The sequence below is a fragment of the Stegostoma tigrinum genome, chromosome 25, assembly GCF_030684315.1.
Source record: "Stegostoma tigrinum isolate sSteTig4 chromosome 25, sSteTig4.hap1, whole genome shotgun sequence".
Classification (NCBI taxonomy): Eukaryota; Metazoa; Chordata; class Chondrichthyes; order Orectolobiformes; family Stegostomatidae; genus Stegostoma; species Stegostoma tigrinum.
Window position 1 is genome coordinate 35761112 of NC_081378.1, and position 15564 is coordinate 35776675.

Here is a 15564-nt window from a genome sequence, read left to right on the forward strand (position 1 = left end):
AAGCTGGCATTTAAATAGCATTGTAATTTATAAAGGCATCCTAGGCCACCTGTAGGAGGGTTACAAAAGCAAAATTTGACACTCGGCCACATAAGGTGGCCAAGCATTTTGTCAGAGGTTTTAAACTATATCCCAAAAGAGAGAAGAGAGATGGAGAGATTATGAAGAAATTTTTGATTAGGATCTTGGCAGCGGAAGGCTCAGCAAAGATCACCAAAATTAAATTGGGAGTGTTGAAGAAGCCAGAATTAGAGGAATGTTGATATTGTACTGGGTTGTGAAGCTGGAGCAGATTGCACAAGTAGGGGAGGCTGAGGCCTCGTGGGGAATTTGAAAACTGGAAGGAAAATTTCACAAATATAGCTGTTGCTGAACAGGGAATCGAAGTAGATCACTGAGTACAAAGATCACGGGGGAAAGAAGTTTTCCTTTCCTTATCAGACATGCTCGGAGTTTTAGGTGAGTGCAATTTAAGGAAGGTAACATTTCTTCTCCGGACAGCCATGAGTGTCTTCCTGTGGTGAAATTTCGAGGCAACAAAGACATGGAGGAAAGTTTCAGCAGTAAATGAGCAGAGGTAGGATCCGATTTTTAGAAATTTGCAGAGGTGGAAGTAGGTGGTCCTCATCATGTCACATATGTATGATGAGTTCTTTCAGGGTTAAATATTGTTCTTGAGTGTGATGCATTAATCAGTTTTTCTAATTTAGCTCTGATAAATAGCATTAATGCAGAATCCATCATCAATAACTATGGTGAATATGCATCGGTAACCAAATAAAATTCCTTTGGAGAAGTGGATATTAATGATGCAGTATATGCTGTAGTCAAGTCTTTTTAATATTTTGCTTTGTAAAGACTTCTCTCAGCAATCTTTAAAGTTGGATAAATGCAAGGTAATACATTTTGGTAAAACAAACAAGGGTAAGACTTAAACAATTGAAAGTAGGGCCCTGGGTAGTGTTGTAGAACAGAGAAAACTAGGGATTCGGGTACATAACCCTTTGAAATGTTATATCACATGTAGACAGGGTAGTTAAGAAGGCATTTAGCACATTTGCCTTCATTGCTCAGACCTTTTGAGGTTGTATGGGACGTTATTAAGGCCTCTTCTGGAATACTGTATGCAGTTCTGGTTGCCTTGCTGTAGGAAGGTTATTATTAAGCTGAAGAATGTTCAGAAAAGATTTACCAAGATGTTTCTGGGAATAGAGGGTTTGAGTTTTAGGGAGAGGCTGGATCGGCTGGGACTAGTTTCACTAGAGCGTATGATGTTGAGGGGTAACCTTGCAGAGATTTATAAAATTATAAGGGGCATAGATAAGGTAAATGGCAAGCATCTTTTCCCTAGGTGGAGGATTCCAAGACAAGTGGGCATTTTTTATGGTGAGAGGAGAATGATTTAAAAAAGACCCAAGGGGAAACCGTTTTACAGAGAGTGGTTTGTGTTGGAATGAACTTCCAGAGGAAGTGATGGATGCAGATACAGCTATAATGTTTAAAAGACGTTTGGAGAAGTACATGAATAAGAAATATTTGAAGGGATATAGGCCAAGCACAGGCAGGTGGGACTAGTTTTGTTTTGGATTATGGTCGGCATTGTCTGCTGGACCAAATGGCATATTTCTGTGCTCTATGACTGACTCTCTGATTCAATGATTGCGTTACTGATTAATCCTAAGTAACTTGTATTTTTTAGATACTTATTTGTTAACAGCAGACTGGGAAAGAAATGTAAAGCCGAAAATGTATTTTTGGGCTTTAACTATTCCCACCACATTGATGGATTAGTTAACCTCTGCTTTTTGTGGGCGAATCTGTTTATGGTGAATGCAGCATGCTACTTCTCCATAATTATCATATACCAGAAGAATTTCAATTTTTGTCTTCAGTAAGTAAACTGCTATTTAATGTTTTCTTCCATTGGGTGCTGCCCATCAAATGCATTGCATTTATTAAGCTCCTTGAGTGTTTCTACTGAATGTTGTATCAACTGCTTACCACTATTTAGTAGCTCATATTTAACAGCTCATATACTTCAATGGAAGAATTAAAAACACCAGGTTGAATTTAAATGTGGTGCAGAAATATGGCCAGTGGTATTTGTACAGCCCTTATTTTCTGTCTAATAGGGCAACAAATGTGTGAGCAGAGAAGTACTGGAATTTGTATCATCAGTTATAAAATTGACTTTCAATAGTGAAATTTGCCACTTTTATTCTGTGCCTCATGCCTGACTGTGTAGCTGAGTGAAGTAACTATAGCAGTGGAGCTCTACCTTGTTGATTTATTAACAAATGATAGAAGTAAATTCAGACTAAATAATTAGTTTTAAATGGTTCTGTTATGTAAATCCATTACTTTGCAATTGTTGATGTTTGATATTTTTATATGATAAAAATGTAGGGGGAGGGGGTAATGGCCTGGTGGTATCACCGCTGGACTGTTAATTCAGAGACCCAGATAACGTTCTGGGGACCCAGTTTCGAATGCTGCCATGGCAGAAGGTGGAATTTGAATTCAATAAATATCTGGAATTAAGACCCTAATGATGTCCATGAATCCACTGGCGATTGTCAGAAAAACCCATGTGGTTCACTCATGTCCTTGAAGGAAGGAAACTGCCATTCTTATCTGGTTTGGCTTACATGTGACTCTTGACCCACAGCAAAGTGGTTGACTCTTAACTGCCTTCTGAGCAATTAGGGATGGGCAATAAATGCTGATGGGAGATAATGGGAACGGCAGATGCTGGAGAATCCAAGATAACAAAGTGTGGAGCTGGATGAACACAGCAGGCCAAGCAGCATCTCGGGAGCACAAAAGCTGACATTTTGGGCCTAGACCCTTCATCAGAGAGGGGGATGGGGAGAGGGTTATGAAATAAATAGGGAGAGAGGGGGCGGCGGACCAAAGATGGATATAGGAGAAGATGGTTGGAGAGGAGAGTAGAGTATAGGTGGGGAGGGGATAGGTCAGTCCGGGGAGGATAGACAAGTCAAGGAGGCAGGATGAGGTTGGTAGGTGGGAAATGGAGGTGCGGCTTGAGGTGGGAGGAGGAATAGGTGAGAGGAAGAGCAGGTTAGGGAGGCAGGGATGAACTGGGCTGGTTTAGTGTTGCAGTGGGGGGAGGGGATGAGCTTGGCTGGTTTTGGGATGCATTGGGGGAGGGGGAGATTTTGAAGCTGGTCAAGTCCACATTGATACCATTGGGCTGCAGGGTTCCCAAGCGGAATATGAGTTGCTGTTCCTGCAACCTTTGGGTGGCTGTCTGGTCAGCAATGCCCTCCCACTGTGAATGAATAAAGAAAAAAAATGTTTGTTTCAGAGAAAGAACCCCAAAGAGTTTACTTCAGTTGAAAACCTCTAATCCAGAATTGAAAGGAAAGTTGTTCAGCTTATTTTACACTTTCAGTAGAATTGACAATCACACCCCTGTTGGAAATCTGGAATTATAAATCGAAAATGCTGGAGTGATTTCAGCTGTGTTGTTTCTAAGCATTTTCTGTTCTATTGCTTGCTTTTACCAATTATTGGTAAATTTCATATTTTCCACTGTTGACCTCATCCTGATGTAACTCCTTTGTTCTTTGTACTTTATGCACTCCGAATTAAATGGGGTGACATATCCATGAATGTAATGTGAAGCAGCTGTTGTAAAGAAGCAGGGGATTGCACAGATGTACTTGAAATGTACATTGTAACCTACTGCTTCAAACTCTGTCCGAGGAGTGTACGATATTGGTTACCAAGGAAGGGTTTCCATTACACCAGGTGGTACAGACATGAACTGAGAATTATAAGTATTTAATTAACTTTTCTGTCATGCATTTTGCTGTAATACTTGTACAGGTCATGAGGACTTAGGTTTGAATAGAATAAATAATGATACTAGCCAAGATGTTGGATAATAAAATTTTCAAACTAACTTTTTGAGCTATATTTTGAAATCACAAGGACAAGACTAGTATGCTGATTGCAAATATTCAGACAAAAAGAACATCTATCAACGAAAAACAAAACTTACAAACTGAGATAATAAAATGTGAGGCTGGATGAACACAGCAGGCCAAGCAGCATCTCAGGAGCACAAAAGCTGACGTTTCGGGCCTAGACCCTTCATCAGAGAGGGGGATGGGGGGAGGGAACTGGAATAAATAGGGAGAGAGGGGGAGGCGGACCGAAGATGGAGAGTAAAGAAGATAGGTGGAGAGGGTGTAAGTGGGGAGGTAGGGAGGGGATAGGTCAGTCCAGGGAAGACGGACAGGTCAAGGAGGTGGGATGAGGTTAGTAGGTAGCTGGGGGTGCGGCTTGGGGTGGGAGGAAGGGATGGGTGAGAGGAAGAACCGGTTAGGGAGGCAGAGACAGGTTGGACTGGTTTTGGGATGCAGTGGGTGGAGGGGAAGAGCTGGGCTGGTTGTGTGGTGCAGTGGGGGGAGGGGATGAACTGGGCTGGTTGAGGGATGCAGTAGGGGAAGGGGAGATTTTGAAACTGGTGAAGTCCACATTGATACCATATGGCTGTAGGGTTCCCAGGCGGAATATGAGTTGCTGTTCCTGCAACCTTCGGGTGGCATCATTGTGGCAGTGCAGGAGGCCCATGATGGACATGTCATCAAGAGAATGGGAGGGGGAGTGGAAATGGTTTGCGACTGGGAGGTGCAGTTGTTTGTTGCAGACTGAGCGGAAGTGTTCTGCAAAGCGGTCCCCAAGCCTCCGCTTGGTTTCCCCAATGTAGAGGAAGCCGCACCGGGTACAGTTACAAACTGATTTATTTTCTCAATTCAGTTCGGTTTTTATTTTGCAAGTACCTCACAGAAGTTGATTTTTCTGATTCATGATGTACCACACAAAAGGCTGTTGGCCTCTCTTTGCTTCAGTCCCCTGTCTTTCTGTAAACAATAAGGTCAAAGATTTACACGTTGAGGCCTTGTTGATACCTAAAAAACTGAATTAGCCATAAATTCCCCCTTCCCTTGCCTCTCAATCTTTGCATTAACTGACAGAAGAAAGCTTATCCTCTCTCACTCATTAGGGCACAGGTAAACTTAGCATTTCTGTCACCTCTCTGAATTAACTCAACTGGAGAGACCAAAGGAGTTGCACATTCCCTCAATGATGTTGATGGTTCCCTAGGTTCCGTTCATAACCTGGAATGTAGATTTGATGCTCAAGGGGAAGAGCATAATGTCTGATGTTTGGCCTATACCCAGCTGTATAAAACCAAAAAGGCATGCCTTGATTTTAACTTTCTATACGTGTTGAAAATCTGTAGCAAACAGCTGTTGGTGACTCCCTGCATTGTCAACAGAATTGTCAAAGGTAATGTTGCCCTCTCATGGACCAAGTCCTTGTGAACTGTTTCAAAATGCCCCTTTTGACTGTCAAAAGATACTCAAACATTCTACCAGTTAACAAGTATGAGAGAGGTATCTCCTTTACAAGGATCAAGGTCCTTACTCCATAACTACAATGAAATTAAAAGTGGTTTCAGAATTTCCTTGGAGATTTCCTGTGTGTGTTTTGAAAGTTCTGTGTATTGATAACATTGACATGCTTCCTGACTCCTTTTGATTACAGGGTCATTTGTTTAACTATATTCTGTTGAAGATGCACCTTATCTGTTTAAGTGCTTGCTTACAAAGGGAAATTGACCATTGTTGTTTTCTGATTGTCTATTCTTTGTGTTCTGACAAAGATTCAAGATAGCAAACTCAACAATGGCCAATACAATTTAATCCCATCCTTATTTCTTACATTCTCACAGCAGAAGAGACTTAACAGTGATAAATTTTCAGATGCATGTTGTATCGAGTTACATTATCTTTCAGGCTTTCCCTGTTCCATTGCCAGAAAATGACATCACGTAGCATCTTGTATTTTGAGGAAAGCAGCATCCCCTCTTTGGACTGATAACCTGGGAGGCAATTGTTAACTTCTCAGTGATCAATGGAATGAGTTGCAGGACAAGATTTTATACTTTTAAGACTTCACTGCAACAAGTACAGTAAACAAAAATCAATTTCGGACAACGATTTCTGTTTGGACAACAGTTTCGAGATGAGCTAATTTGACATTAATCGTTTAACTTCATAAAGCAATCTTTGGTGTTTTATTTTCTGCACATTTCCAGCAGCCTACTTCTAAGCTTCTCCCAGAATTCCAATACACTACCTTTTCCCTGCCATGTCCGTTTGCACCTTCCAGAGGCCCTAGAAAATTATTCCATTTTGACTTTTTGAACCAGCTTCTATCAGTAATGCCTAATGGTGAATCTTTGGTTAATCTCCATAAGTTTTTCCTGCTCTCTTGCCCCCACTCCCACATGCCTGCTGTTTCTCTCGCTCGATCACATTGGACAGTTTAGAGACAAAGCTAGTATGATCACTATTCCCTGCTACTTAGATTCTGTTTACACCTTGAAATAAAGTGAACATTTTAAGACCGTAGACTTGTAAAGTGCCACATTCATTACAAGGGTAACATAACACCTTTAAGTTGAGCAATTGAGATGATCCTGTAAATACATTTAGTACTACTACGCAATTGTTTGCTCTACTTAAGACCATGTCAAAAATCACATGACACCAGGTTACAGTTCGACAGGTTTAGTTGAAATCACAAGCTTTCGGTGCACTGTTCCTTCATTAGGTGACAACTCCATCTGATAAAGGAACGGCACTCTGAAAGCTTGCAATTTCAAATGAACCTGTGGGACTGTAACCTGGTGTTGCATGACTTCCCACGTTGTCCACCCCGGTCCAACACTGGCACTTGCATGTCATACCCACGACTATCAGTGTGTTGTTAGAAATTTTTCATCAGTTCTGAGTGCATAACTAGACTTGAATTCCTAATTGTATTTTTATTCAATGCATTTGTAATTTTCTGCCCAAGTGCAGTTAAATATATTATTAATTCTAATCTGAATCTCTTCCCATGGCGACATGTCGTTAATGTCCACGGGCAGTTGGGTGAACTAACCAAGTTGTATTGGGGAAGGAAGCACAGGGACCAAGTCACTGAGTCACTTCTGTTGATGGAGTGAATTACGAATCTGGAGGAGCCAGGAGGAATATCATGAGATAAAATGATTGAAATGGAATGGACCTAGCTATTGAACAGTTTGAGTTTGACAAGGATTTAGAAATGAATTTGGTGCTTAGGTGTTCTCTGGAGTGAAGGAGTAATGGGTATGTGTGCTGTTTGCATGGCAACAATGGGAGATCTGGATTAGTCTTGGTTCATGATGACTATGACTGAAGAGGATGGTTAGGATTGCACCGGTGAAGCCAGATTCAGAAGGGATGCAGATCTATATTAAGGTTTCTGTGCAGTGGTGGATAAATTGCAGCATACCAGTCTGCTAGAAGACTTCCCAACTGTTCTTTTGAATCAAATGCAGCTTTTGAAGGCTGGGGTTAGTAGCTAATTTAACATCTTGCAGTATATTCACACACTTGAATTTTCCACTCGACGAGCTCGTTAAAAGTTTAAAAGCTGATTTACTTCAAAAATACTTACTGTTTAGAGCAATACATTTATTACTTTCATCTTCTGCCTTCCAGGAAGCGGTTCCTGCACTCCAAACTGTCACCCACAAGGTAGGAAACCTTCACATGTGGACATTAACAAATACCAATCTAGCAGTAAAACTCCTGACCTATGCTATTAGTTCAAACCTCATTCTCTCTAAAGTGAGTAGTTTAGTTATTTACTAATGATTCCTAATGTTGAGATATTTTGATATATATATAACTGAATGACTGCAATACTTGGCTGATTCATTGATCTACCTCTGCGTTTTGTGATTATGACTCTAGCCTGCTCAAACTTGATCATGTGCTCTTTGTTGTTGTGAAAGTTTCCAAAGTGGTTTTTCTTCGATAAATCAGAAGAAAATTATTGCAGTTATTTTGGACAATAAGGGTTTGTTGTGGTTAATTAGCATGTCAATAAATTTAATGTTGTCTTAAAATGATATTACGCATTCAAATGTGAAAGAACTATTGCATCAGCTGCTTTCATAGATTCTCTGAGTTACTTAACACTGCACTGTTTTCTTAAAAAAAGTTAAATGTGTGACAGCACCTCAATTACTTCAGTTTGGCAATCTTTACTGAACTGTTGAGCAAATAATAATCTGACACTTCAAACGTCCCAAAATGCTGGTGGTCTCGGATGTTAGTCAAAATAATTTTATTTTTATCTTTGGAGGGTCAAGTGCTTGAAGTTTCTAAATAGTTTGGTGTTTAATCTAGGATTTTCATGCCAATTTGTACTTAGATTGGAAAAGTATTGTTTGAAACAAAAAGATAGAAAGCTTTTATTTTACTGAGTTGATTTAATATGTTGAAATCTATTGCAGAAAAAAACCCTCATTTTCCAAATAACAAGAGCAAAATTCAAATGTTTGTTCCGAATGAATCTGGTAATGAGACGTATCACTTCTTTTATTTATATCTGTGTTGGCATGTACAATGTACTTACGACGTGCACTAATAATACTAAGTACTTGATCATTATTCAAAAATTACAGTTCTGTAATCTATGAAAGTTAACCTGACATTATTCACCCATGAATTACAAAGTGGTGGTATTTCATAACACTTTTTCTAGATTGTAGCATTATTAAATCTGAAGATGAAACAAGACTACAGTTTGTTGGAGACCTTCCCTGGTGATCAACTGTTCAATATCAGAGATGCCTTGGGAAATTTGTAACTTGACAGTGATCAATGTGATCATTGCAGGAAGAACCAAACGTGTAAAGAACAAAGTCTTGCTGCTCAATTCAATGCGTCGGCAATAATAATTCTTAGAGTTGGCCATCTTTAGTGATCTCATTTGGATCGGTTTTTTTCCTATATACTGAATCAAAAACTGCTGAATCTGTATCAATCTGGATATGGAAATTGCATTTGGGGCTGAAATCTAAAAGTTATTGCCCAATTGGAACACATTTTAGAATTTGGGGTGCATGTACTTTATTGATTGAAAGCTTGTATGTTGGCTAGTTTATTTATTAAAGTTTTAGCATTAATGTTACAACTGAAGTTGGCTTCTCTAAATTAGAGGCAAATCTTCAGTGATTGACATCAACTCACCTTGTCTTTTTATTGCAGTGTCCTTGTTTTCAAATGGTCAATACGTTTAGCTTGAACTTTTTCTAAGCTGTCTTAAAGAACTGGTTCACACAATGATCAGCACCTAACAGCTATAGTAACACCAAGAATCTGTCTCTCGCATCAACGATCAAATTCTTTCACATTTTAGTTTTTGTCATCTAAATTTTCATTTCAACTCAAACCGTTTGTCCTTGGAGCAGAGTACAAGTTCACTAATGAACTGTGTTTCTCAATCTACCTTCTACAATCATAGCAGAGAAACAGAGGAAACATGTTTCCAAAGGCAATTATTAACAATTTGAAAACATGCAAAAAGCCAAGAAGAAGGACCACGTTTAAGTGCAGGAGTAAAATTTAGGCTTTTCTATTTGATTAATATGTTCATAGGGAGACTGGTATCTGGGTTTTACACACCTGTCCATCACCCTATAAACAAATAAAGAAGCTGTAATGCATTGCACTCCCCAAAGCAAATCCATCGTCAGCATGGGAAGGAAAGTGTGGCAGGGTTGAGGGAGAGGATGGAAACAGCAATGAGCTGGAAAGACCGTGACTTCTTAATAATCACATGCACTATCCTTGTGGTGTGAATCTGGTGAAGTCAGTGCATGCACGCCAGAGTGAGGTGGTACCAAGTTTTGTTAAAAAAACAACTTTTGTGAAATGAAGTGTAAATTTAGAGAGTGGTAGAGACATGGCTTGATCTCAGGGATGGAACTGTGCAGGTCTTCAGTCCTGGTGAAAAAGGAGGTTCTTTTTATTTATTCTTTGATGAAATGTGGGTGTCGCTGGTAAGGTCAACATTTAATAACCTTGAACTGAATGACTTGCCAGGCCATCTCAGAAAGCAGCTAGAATTAGCACATTGCTGTGGGTAAGGAATATTGTATAGAGTCATTGGGCCAGTTGAAGATGACAAATTTTCTTGGCTAAAAGATGGTAGTGAACCAGGTGGAGTTTTATGACAATAGACAATAGTTTAATTGATACATTACTGAAATAAGATTTCGTTTTTGGATTTTTTTAAAGTTGTTCGTGGGATATGGGCATCGCTGACTGGGCCAGCATTTATTACGCATCCCTAATTGCACAGAAGACAGTCAAGTGTCAGTCACATTGTTTTGAATCTGGAGTCATATGTAGGTCAGACCAGTTAAGGATGGCAGTTTTCCTTTCCTAAAGGGCATTCATGAGCCAGATGGGTTTTTATGTCAATCCACGAAAGTTGTATGGCCTGTATTTGGCCAGCATTTTTAAAATTTCAGATTTGTATTGAATTCAGATTTCACAATCTGCCATGGTGAGATGTAAAACTTTGTCCCAGGAACATGGGCTTGTGGTTCTAGATTATTCGTTCAGTGACAATACCACTATGCCACCTTCTTCCCTGCTTAGGATTCTGTAAAGAGTTTCCCATTCCATTCCATAAAAATGTTTCTTTCAGAAAATCAGTCACCTCGCATGACCTTCTCATTCCATGTTAAGAGTTTCATCCATTGCATGTAGTCCAGAGTTTATAAATTATAAGCATCCTAGATAGTCCAGGGTTTCTGTTGTATATCTTGTGTAGTTGTTTGGGTATTCCAGTAATGTGTGTTTTTGTTTTGGGAGAATCAGTTTATTGAGGTGTTGTTACATGCTGTAAGATTCACTTGTTTCTGTCATGGAATAGCAGTGTTTATCTGTTTATTTCTGGAACTTAAAATTGTTCCTCCTTTATTTTGAAATGGATCAAAAATGATGTTTATATTTTATTTATAAAGGTATAAATAATTGCAACACTACTGTAACATTTTTAAATACAGCATTAAAGACCTACAAACAGCTTTTCTTAAAATGTTCATTCAAGCCCAGTTCAGATAAATATTTTGATAAATAATTCTAATGATCGCGGACATCTGGCTTCAGTGATAAGCTGTCCACTGGGAACTATGTTGCTTCAGTTATATGGTGAGAATTATGGTTTGAATTGTACTCAAAAGCATTACAGTTAGAGAGAAGTTAGCCTCTCTGAAAGATGTAACCTATTATCCATTACCTGTTATCTGTGTTCTAGGACACTCCTGTTATTGAGGCTTGGAGAACTTGTCAACAATCTCTATCTCACAACCACAATACATCTTATATAGATTATTTTTTTCAGGCTAATTGTATTGCTGCCTTCTGTCAGGAGTATTACAATCTTATTGAGAACACTGTGAAGATATTTTCAGATACAACCTTTATCTGTACATGTGTAGAATGCGATAAAAGTGATATGTTTTAGGATTGATTGTACTTTATGCAATAACAAGCTCCAGGGAAATTGATTATTAAACTTTACAAGCATCTGCATCTATGCAATAGCTGTATCATCTGGAAATATATATTTTACAATTCTAATAACAATTAACAAATAAATTTCGGTATAAATATTTTGAGCGGCATGCTTTTTTTGGAGTAGCATTTTAGAGAAATATGTAGGCGGTATTCACAAAGCTGTGCTGTTGTACTGAATGAAGAATTGTCACACACATTGTGGGAACTCCTGCATCCAGTTCATTCGTTCAGTGGAAAATGCATATTGATGATTTTTTTTTTGAGAATGAAGAGAATGTTTAGTCTTGTGGCAGAGTATTTATTTTGTGAAGTGCACAGACAACTTAACTTGGTTCATTCCCGTGTTGAATTTGAAATGCACAGTTTCTCTGATAAGCTCCTAAAAGCTCTCCATTCAAGCTATGTGAAAAATAGCCATGCTCTGTACATCAGAAGGTCACATTGACATTGTTTTGCCTTACATTTGGTACTGAAAGACATGTTAATCATGTCACCACAAGATTCATTTTCTGAGTGCTCAAGATAGATTATATATACTTAAGGCACATTTACACAGTATATTAGGGCAGAATATCTTTGTGTGTGTGTGTGTGTGTGTGTGTGTGTGTGTAATAATTGCCAGTTACCTGCCCAAAAATGAGTATTAAATAGAATTCTAGTACTGTAGATAGTGACATTAACAGGTACAACATCCACAATTTTGGAAGAAAAAGGCTCTTGCACTTCTGTTAGTTTTATTTCAACAAATTTTTTTTAATGAATAACAGATTTCTTTGTTCTTTGATTTTGTTTGGAAAAATGTGTACAAGTAAAATTAAATATTTACAGTGTAGAGCAATTTCTTTCTTTCTATATTATTGATCTAGTTGTTCCTGAATGCAACATATGTTGTACATTGTGTCAAATTTTGAGATTTCACATTGACATGGAAACGCTGATGGGTTGATTTTGTATGAAGCTATTGCCAGCAAGTTAAATTTAATGCCCAAGAGTTAAATCCACGCAAGAAACAAGTTATCTGTGAAGATGTATTAAAATCAGTGGTCAAGCTAGATAAACCGTATAGTTTGTAAGCTGGAATAGTTTGACGTGATAGTATTTGTTGATATTGCCAGTGATTTTGACATGTATAATATTGGAATGACATTATTACTATGAGATCACTCCCTAAGAATAAAGCCAATCAGTCTAGCAAATACAAACCTGTGAAAGTAGGCCTGTATTTAAGATAATAAGGTGTAACGTCAGCCTTCCTGCTTGTCCGGCTGTGTTCATCCAGCTCTACACCTTGTTATCTCAGATTCTCCAGCATCTGTAGTTCCTACTATCTCTGTGTTTATTTACTTTTTTTTAATGTTATGAATCAAGTAGGAATGATATTGGTGTTCATAAAATGTATTGGATGTGCAAATGTCGTGGCTAGTCTAACTAAAACATTTTAATCCAGCTTCCAAAAAAAAAGCATCTTTGGAGGTATGCAAGATTATTTGGTTCTTAATGGTTGCTGAACATGAAAATAGTCTAGTGCTGAATGAAATTTGTAACTATCTTTGTGTATTCTTTTCAAAGGTTTCACACCAAAATTCACAATGCAAACATGGTTTGCAAACATGAATCTCTCATTCATAACCATAAATTGCAAGGAGACAGAAGTTGTGTCTCAACAGGGGAGAAAAAAGGAGCATTAATTTTATAAATAGACACACAGAGCAAAAAAAAACTGATGTACAGGTAAAACTGTATAAACTATTGATTTGGCTGCATACAGCATTTTTCTCTTTTGGGCTCCTTATTTTGGAACAGATTTGAAGGTCAAGTGATGAGACAAGAGGGGTTAACCAGACCTTAAGATAACAAAGTATGGAGCTGGATGAACACAGCAGGCCCAGCAGCATCTCAGGAGCACAAAAGCTGACATTTCGGGCCTAGATCCTTCATCAGAGAGGGATATGGGGAGAGGGTTCTGGAATAAATAGGGAGAGAGGGGGAGGCGGACCGAAGATGGAGAGAAAAGAAGATAGGTGGGGAGGTAGGGAGGGGATAGGTCGGTCCAGGGAAGATATCCATCTTTGGTCCTCTCTCCCTATTTATTCCAGTTCCCTCTCCCCATCCCCCTCTCTGATGAAGGGTCTAGGCCTGAAATGTCAGCTTTTGTGCTCCTGAGATGCTGCTTGGCCTACTGTGTTCATCCAGCTTCACACTTTGTTATCTTGGATTCTCCAGCATCTGCAGTTCCCATTATCACTTAACCAGACTTTAGTTGTGATGAGAGATTGGGGAAACTGGGGCTTTGATGCGAATGAAGAAGGGGGATCTATTCGACGGTTTGAAGTGTTTGACAAAACCATTTCTGTAAAACAGCCAATTGGTAACCACAGGGCAACAACTTTGAGGAATGAAGGGAAAGCATTTTTTGAACTTGACACATCCTCTCAGAAAGAGTTGTAAGAGCAGAATTGAAAATGGATTTTTCAGGAAGTGAGAAAATCGTTAAAAATGAAAGGGGAAGGGGCAGGTGAGTGGGACTAAATGGATACCTGCTTTCAAAGCAGCAGCACAAGCATTAGCTGATAGAAAGTGATTTACTTTATTGTAAAGCTCCATGATCCTGTGGTGACTGCAGGACTTGCCAAATGACACAGGAGAGCTTTGTAATCTTGAACACAACTCACACTGGAAAGCAGAAGGTGAAACAACAGTCCATCAAGCTGATACTGGCTTAGGATCAGAGCGTGGAAGCAGCTGCTAGCACTAATGCTTGCTGATAATGCTTTCTCTCAAGCTTCTATGTAGTGCCAAGCCTGCCATACAATAGGTACGACCAGTTAATGACAGACGACTGATCTGTTGAAAACCTGTGACTGTAGAATATTGTTTCACAATCTACAAGTCCTTTAGTTTCTAAAGAAGTTCATCTTGAATGCTTTGGCACAGTGCGAGAAGGAGATTGCAGTTCATTTCTTGAACTTTGAGATTGTTAAAGAGTATTATCTCAGCTTCAGAGATTGAACAGCTGGCCTGAAGACATTTTGAAAGGATGTCATGCAAAGTATTTCCATTGAGCATGAATATTTTGATTTCTTTAGAATGAATACAGAAGTGAAAGAGCAAGTCCATGCTAAATGTATGCAGAAATGCAGTTCAAATACTTCAAGTTTGCAAACATTGAACAGTAGGGACAAGCAATTCAATCACTTATTTCCAAAAATGGGTGTGGGTCCTCCCTGCCACATTGGAAATGGTAAAGCCATTGGGGACTTTCTTGACTTGCCAACAATTAAGGCCCTTTATATGGAAGGTAAATTTAATGACCACTTGAGGGTGTCAGCATGCCAGTCACCTGATTACCCATGTTCTTGGCAGTGCAAAAAATTGCTGCTTTCTTGATTAGGTAACTGGTGCTTTCTGCCTTGTTGGTTGTGGGGCAGAGTGGTCTCTATTTGCCCCAACCTGGAGCCAACCAGGGACAGAAATGGGGCATTAAAGAGTAGCAGTTGAAGTCCAATACCTGCCCTTGCCTTCCAACACCACACTTTGTGATCCCCGCTCTGAGAAGCAGAAATGATTTACTTTCTCATTGGATTTTTAAAAGACTAGGCCTCAGTCAATGGTCCCAAGGGCCTTTGAAGCATGTATTGAAATGATAAGACATAACTGTACCATCTGTACTCTGAACTGTGGTAAACAACACACTTGAAAAATGCACAGATTGGCATAGAAACAAAATTAATCGCATTCAAGAATGAATTCAAAACTGAAGGCAGAGTATAAGCAGCAGATTTCATCATATTACAATAATTTAATATATAATATTTGTTTTCACACTAACAAATTAGTCAGAAATTCTGCTCAATAACCTGGATCACACGTTCATGTTGACTAGGTGTACATTCTGGGCTCAATTAAAATTGATCCTATAAGCTTCTGGCATGTATGACAAGAATGTGGGGTCACAGACAAATGTTGAGTTATTGTATTGTGGGTGGCTAACTCTCAGCTGCTTGTTTTCCAACATTTCATAAAGAAACTTCATCCCATTATTCCCTGTCAGAAACTTTTATTGGTTCCACCATCTCGAGCCATTGTCTCAGACCAAACTAAAATTTAACCCCAAGAT

General features: G+C 39.0%; 1 protein-coding gene across 11 annotated transcripts in view; it reads left to right on the top strand.

Annotated features, from left to right (window-relative positions):
* The window catches only part of anks1b (ankyrin repeat and sterile alpha motif domain containing 1B), a 766097-nt gene that overhangs the window by 90196 nt on the left and 660337 nt on the right, over positions 1 to 15564 (top strand). For 7 of the 11 annotated variants that reach the window (XM_048554436.2, XM_048554438.2, XM_048554441.2 and 4 more), the window contains exon 2: positions 7569 to 7604. The exons of 3 other annotated variants lie outside the window; for them this stretch is intronic. In XM_048554436.2, coding sequence (XP_048410393.2) covers positions 7569 to 7604 — 36 coding nt within the window. Of the gene's footprint in view, positions 1 to 7568; positions 7605 to 7650; positions 7698 to 15564 lie in introns of those variants that run through there. One more of the 11 variants, XM_048554440.2, reaches the window with a different exon arrangement.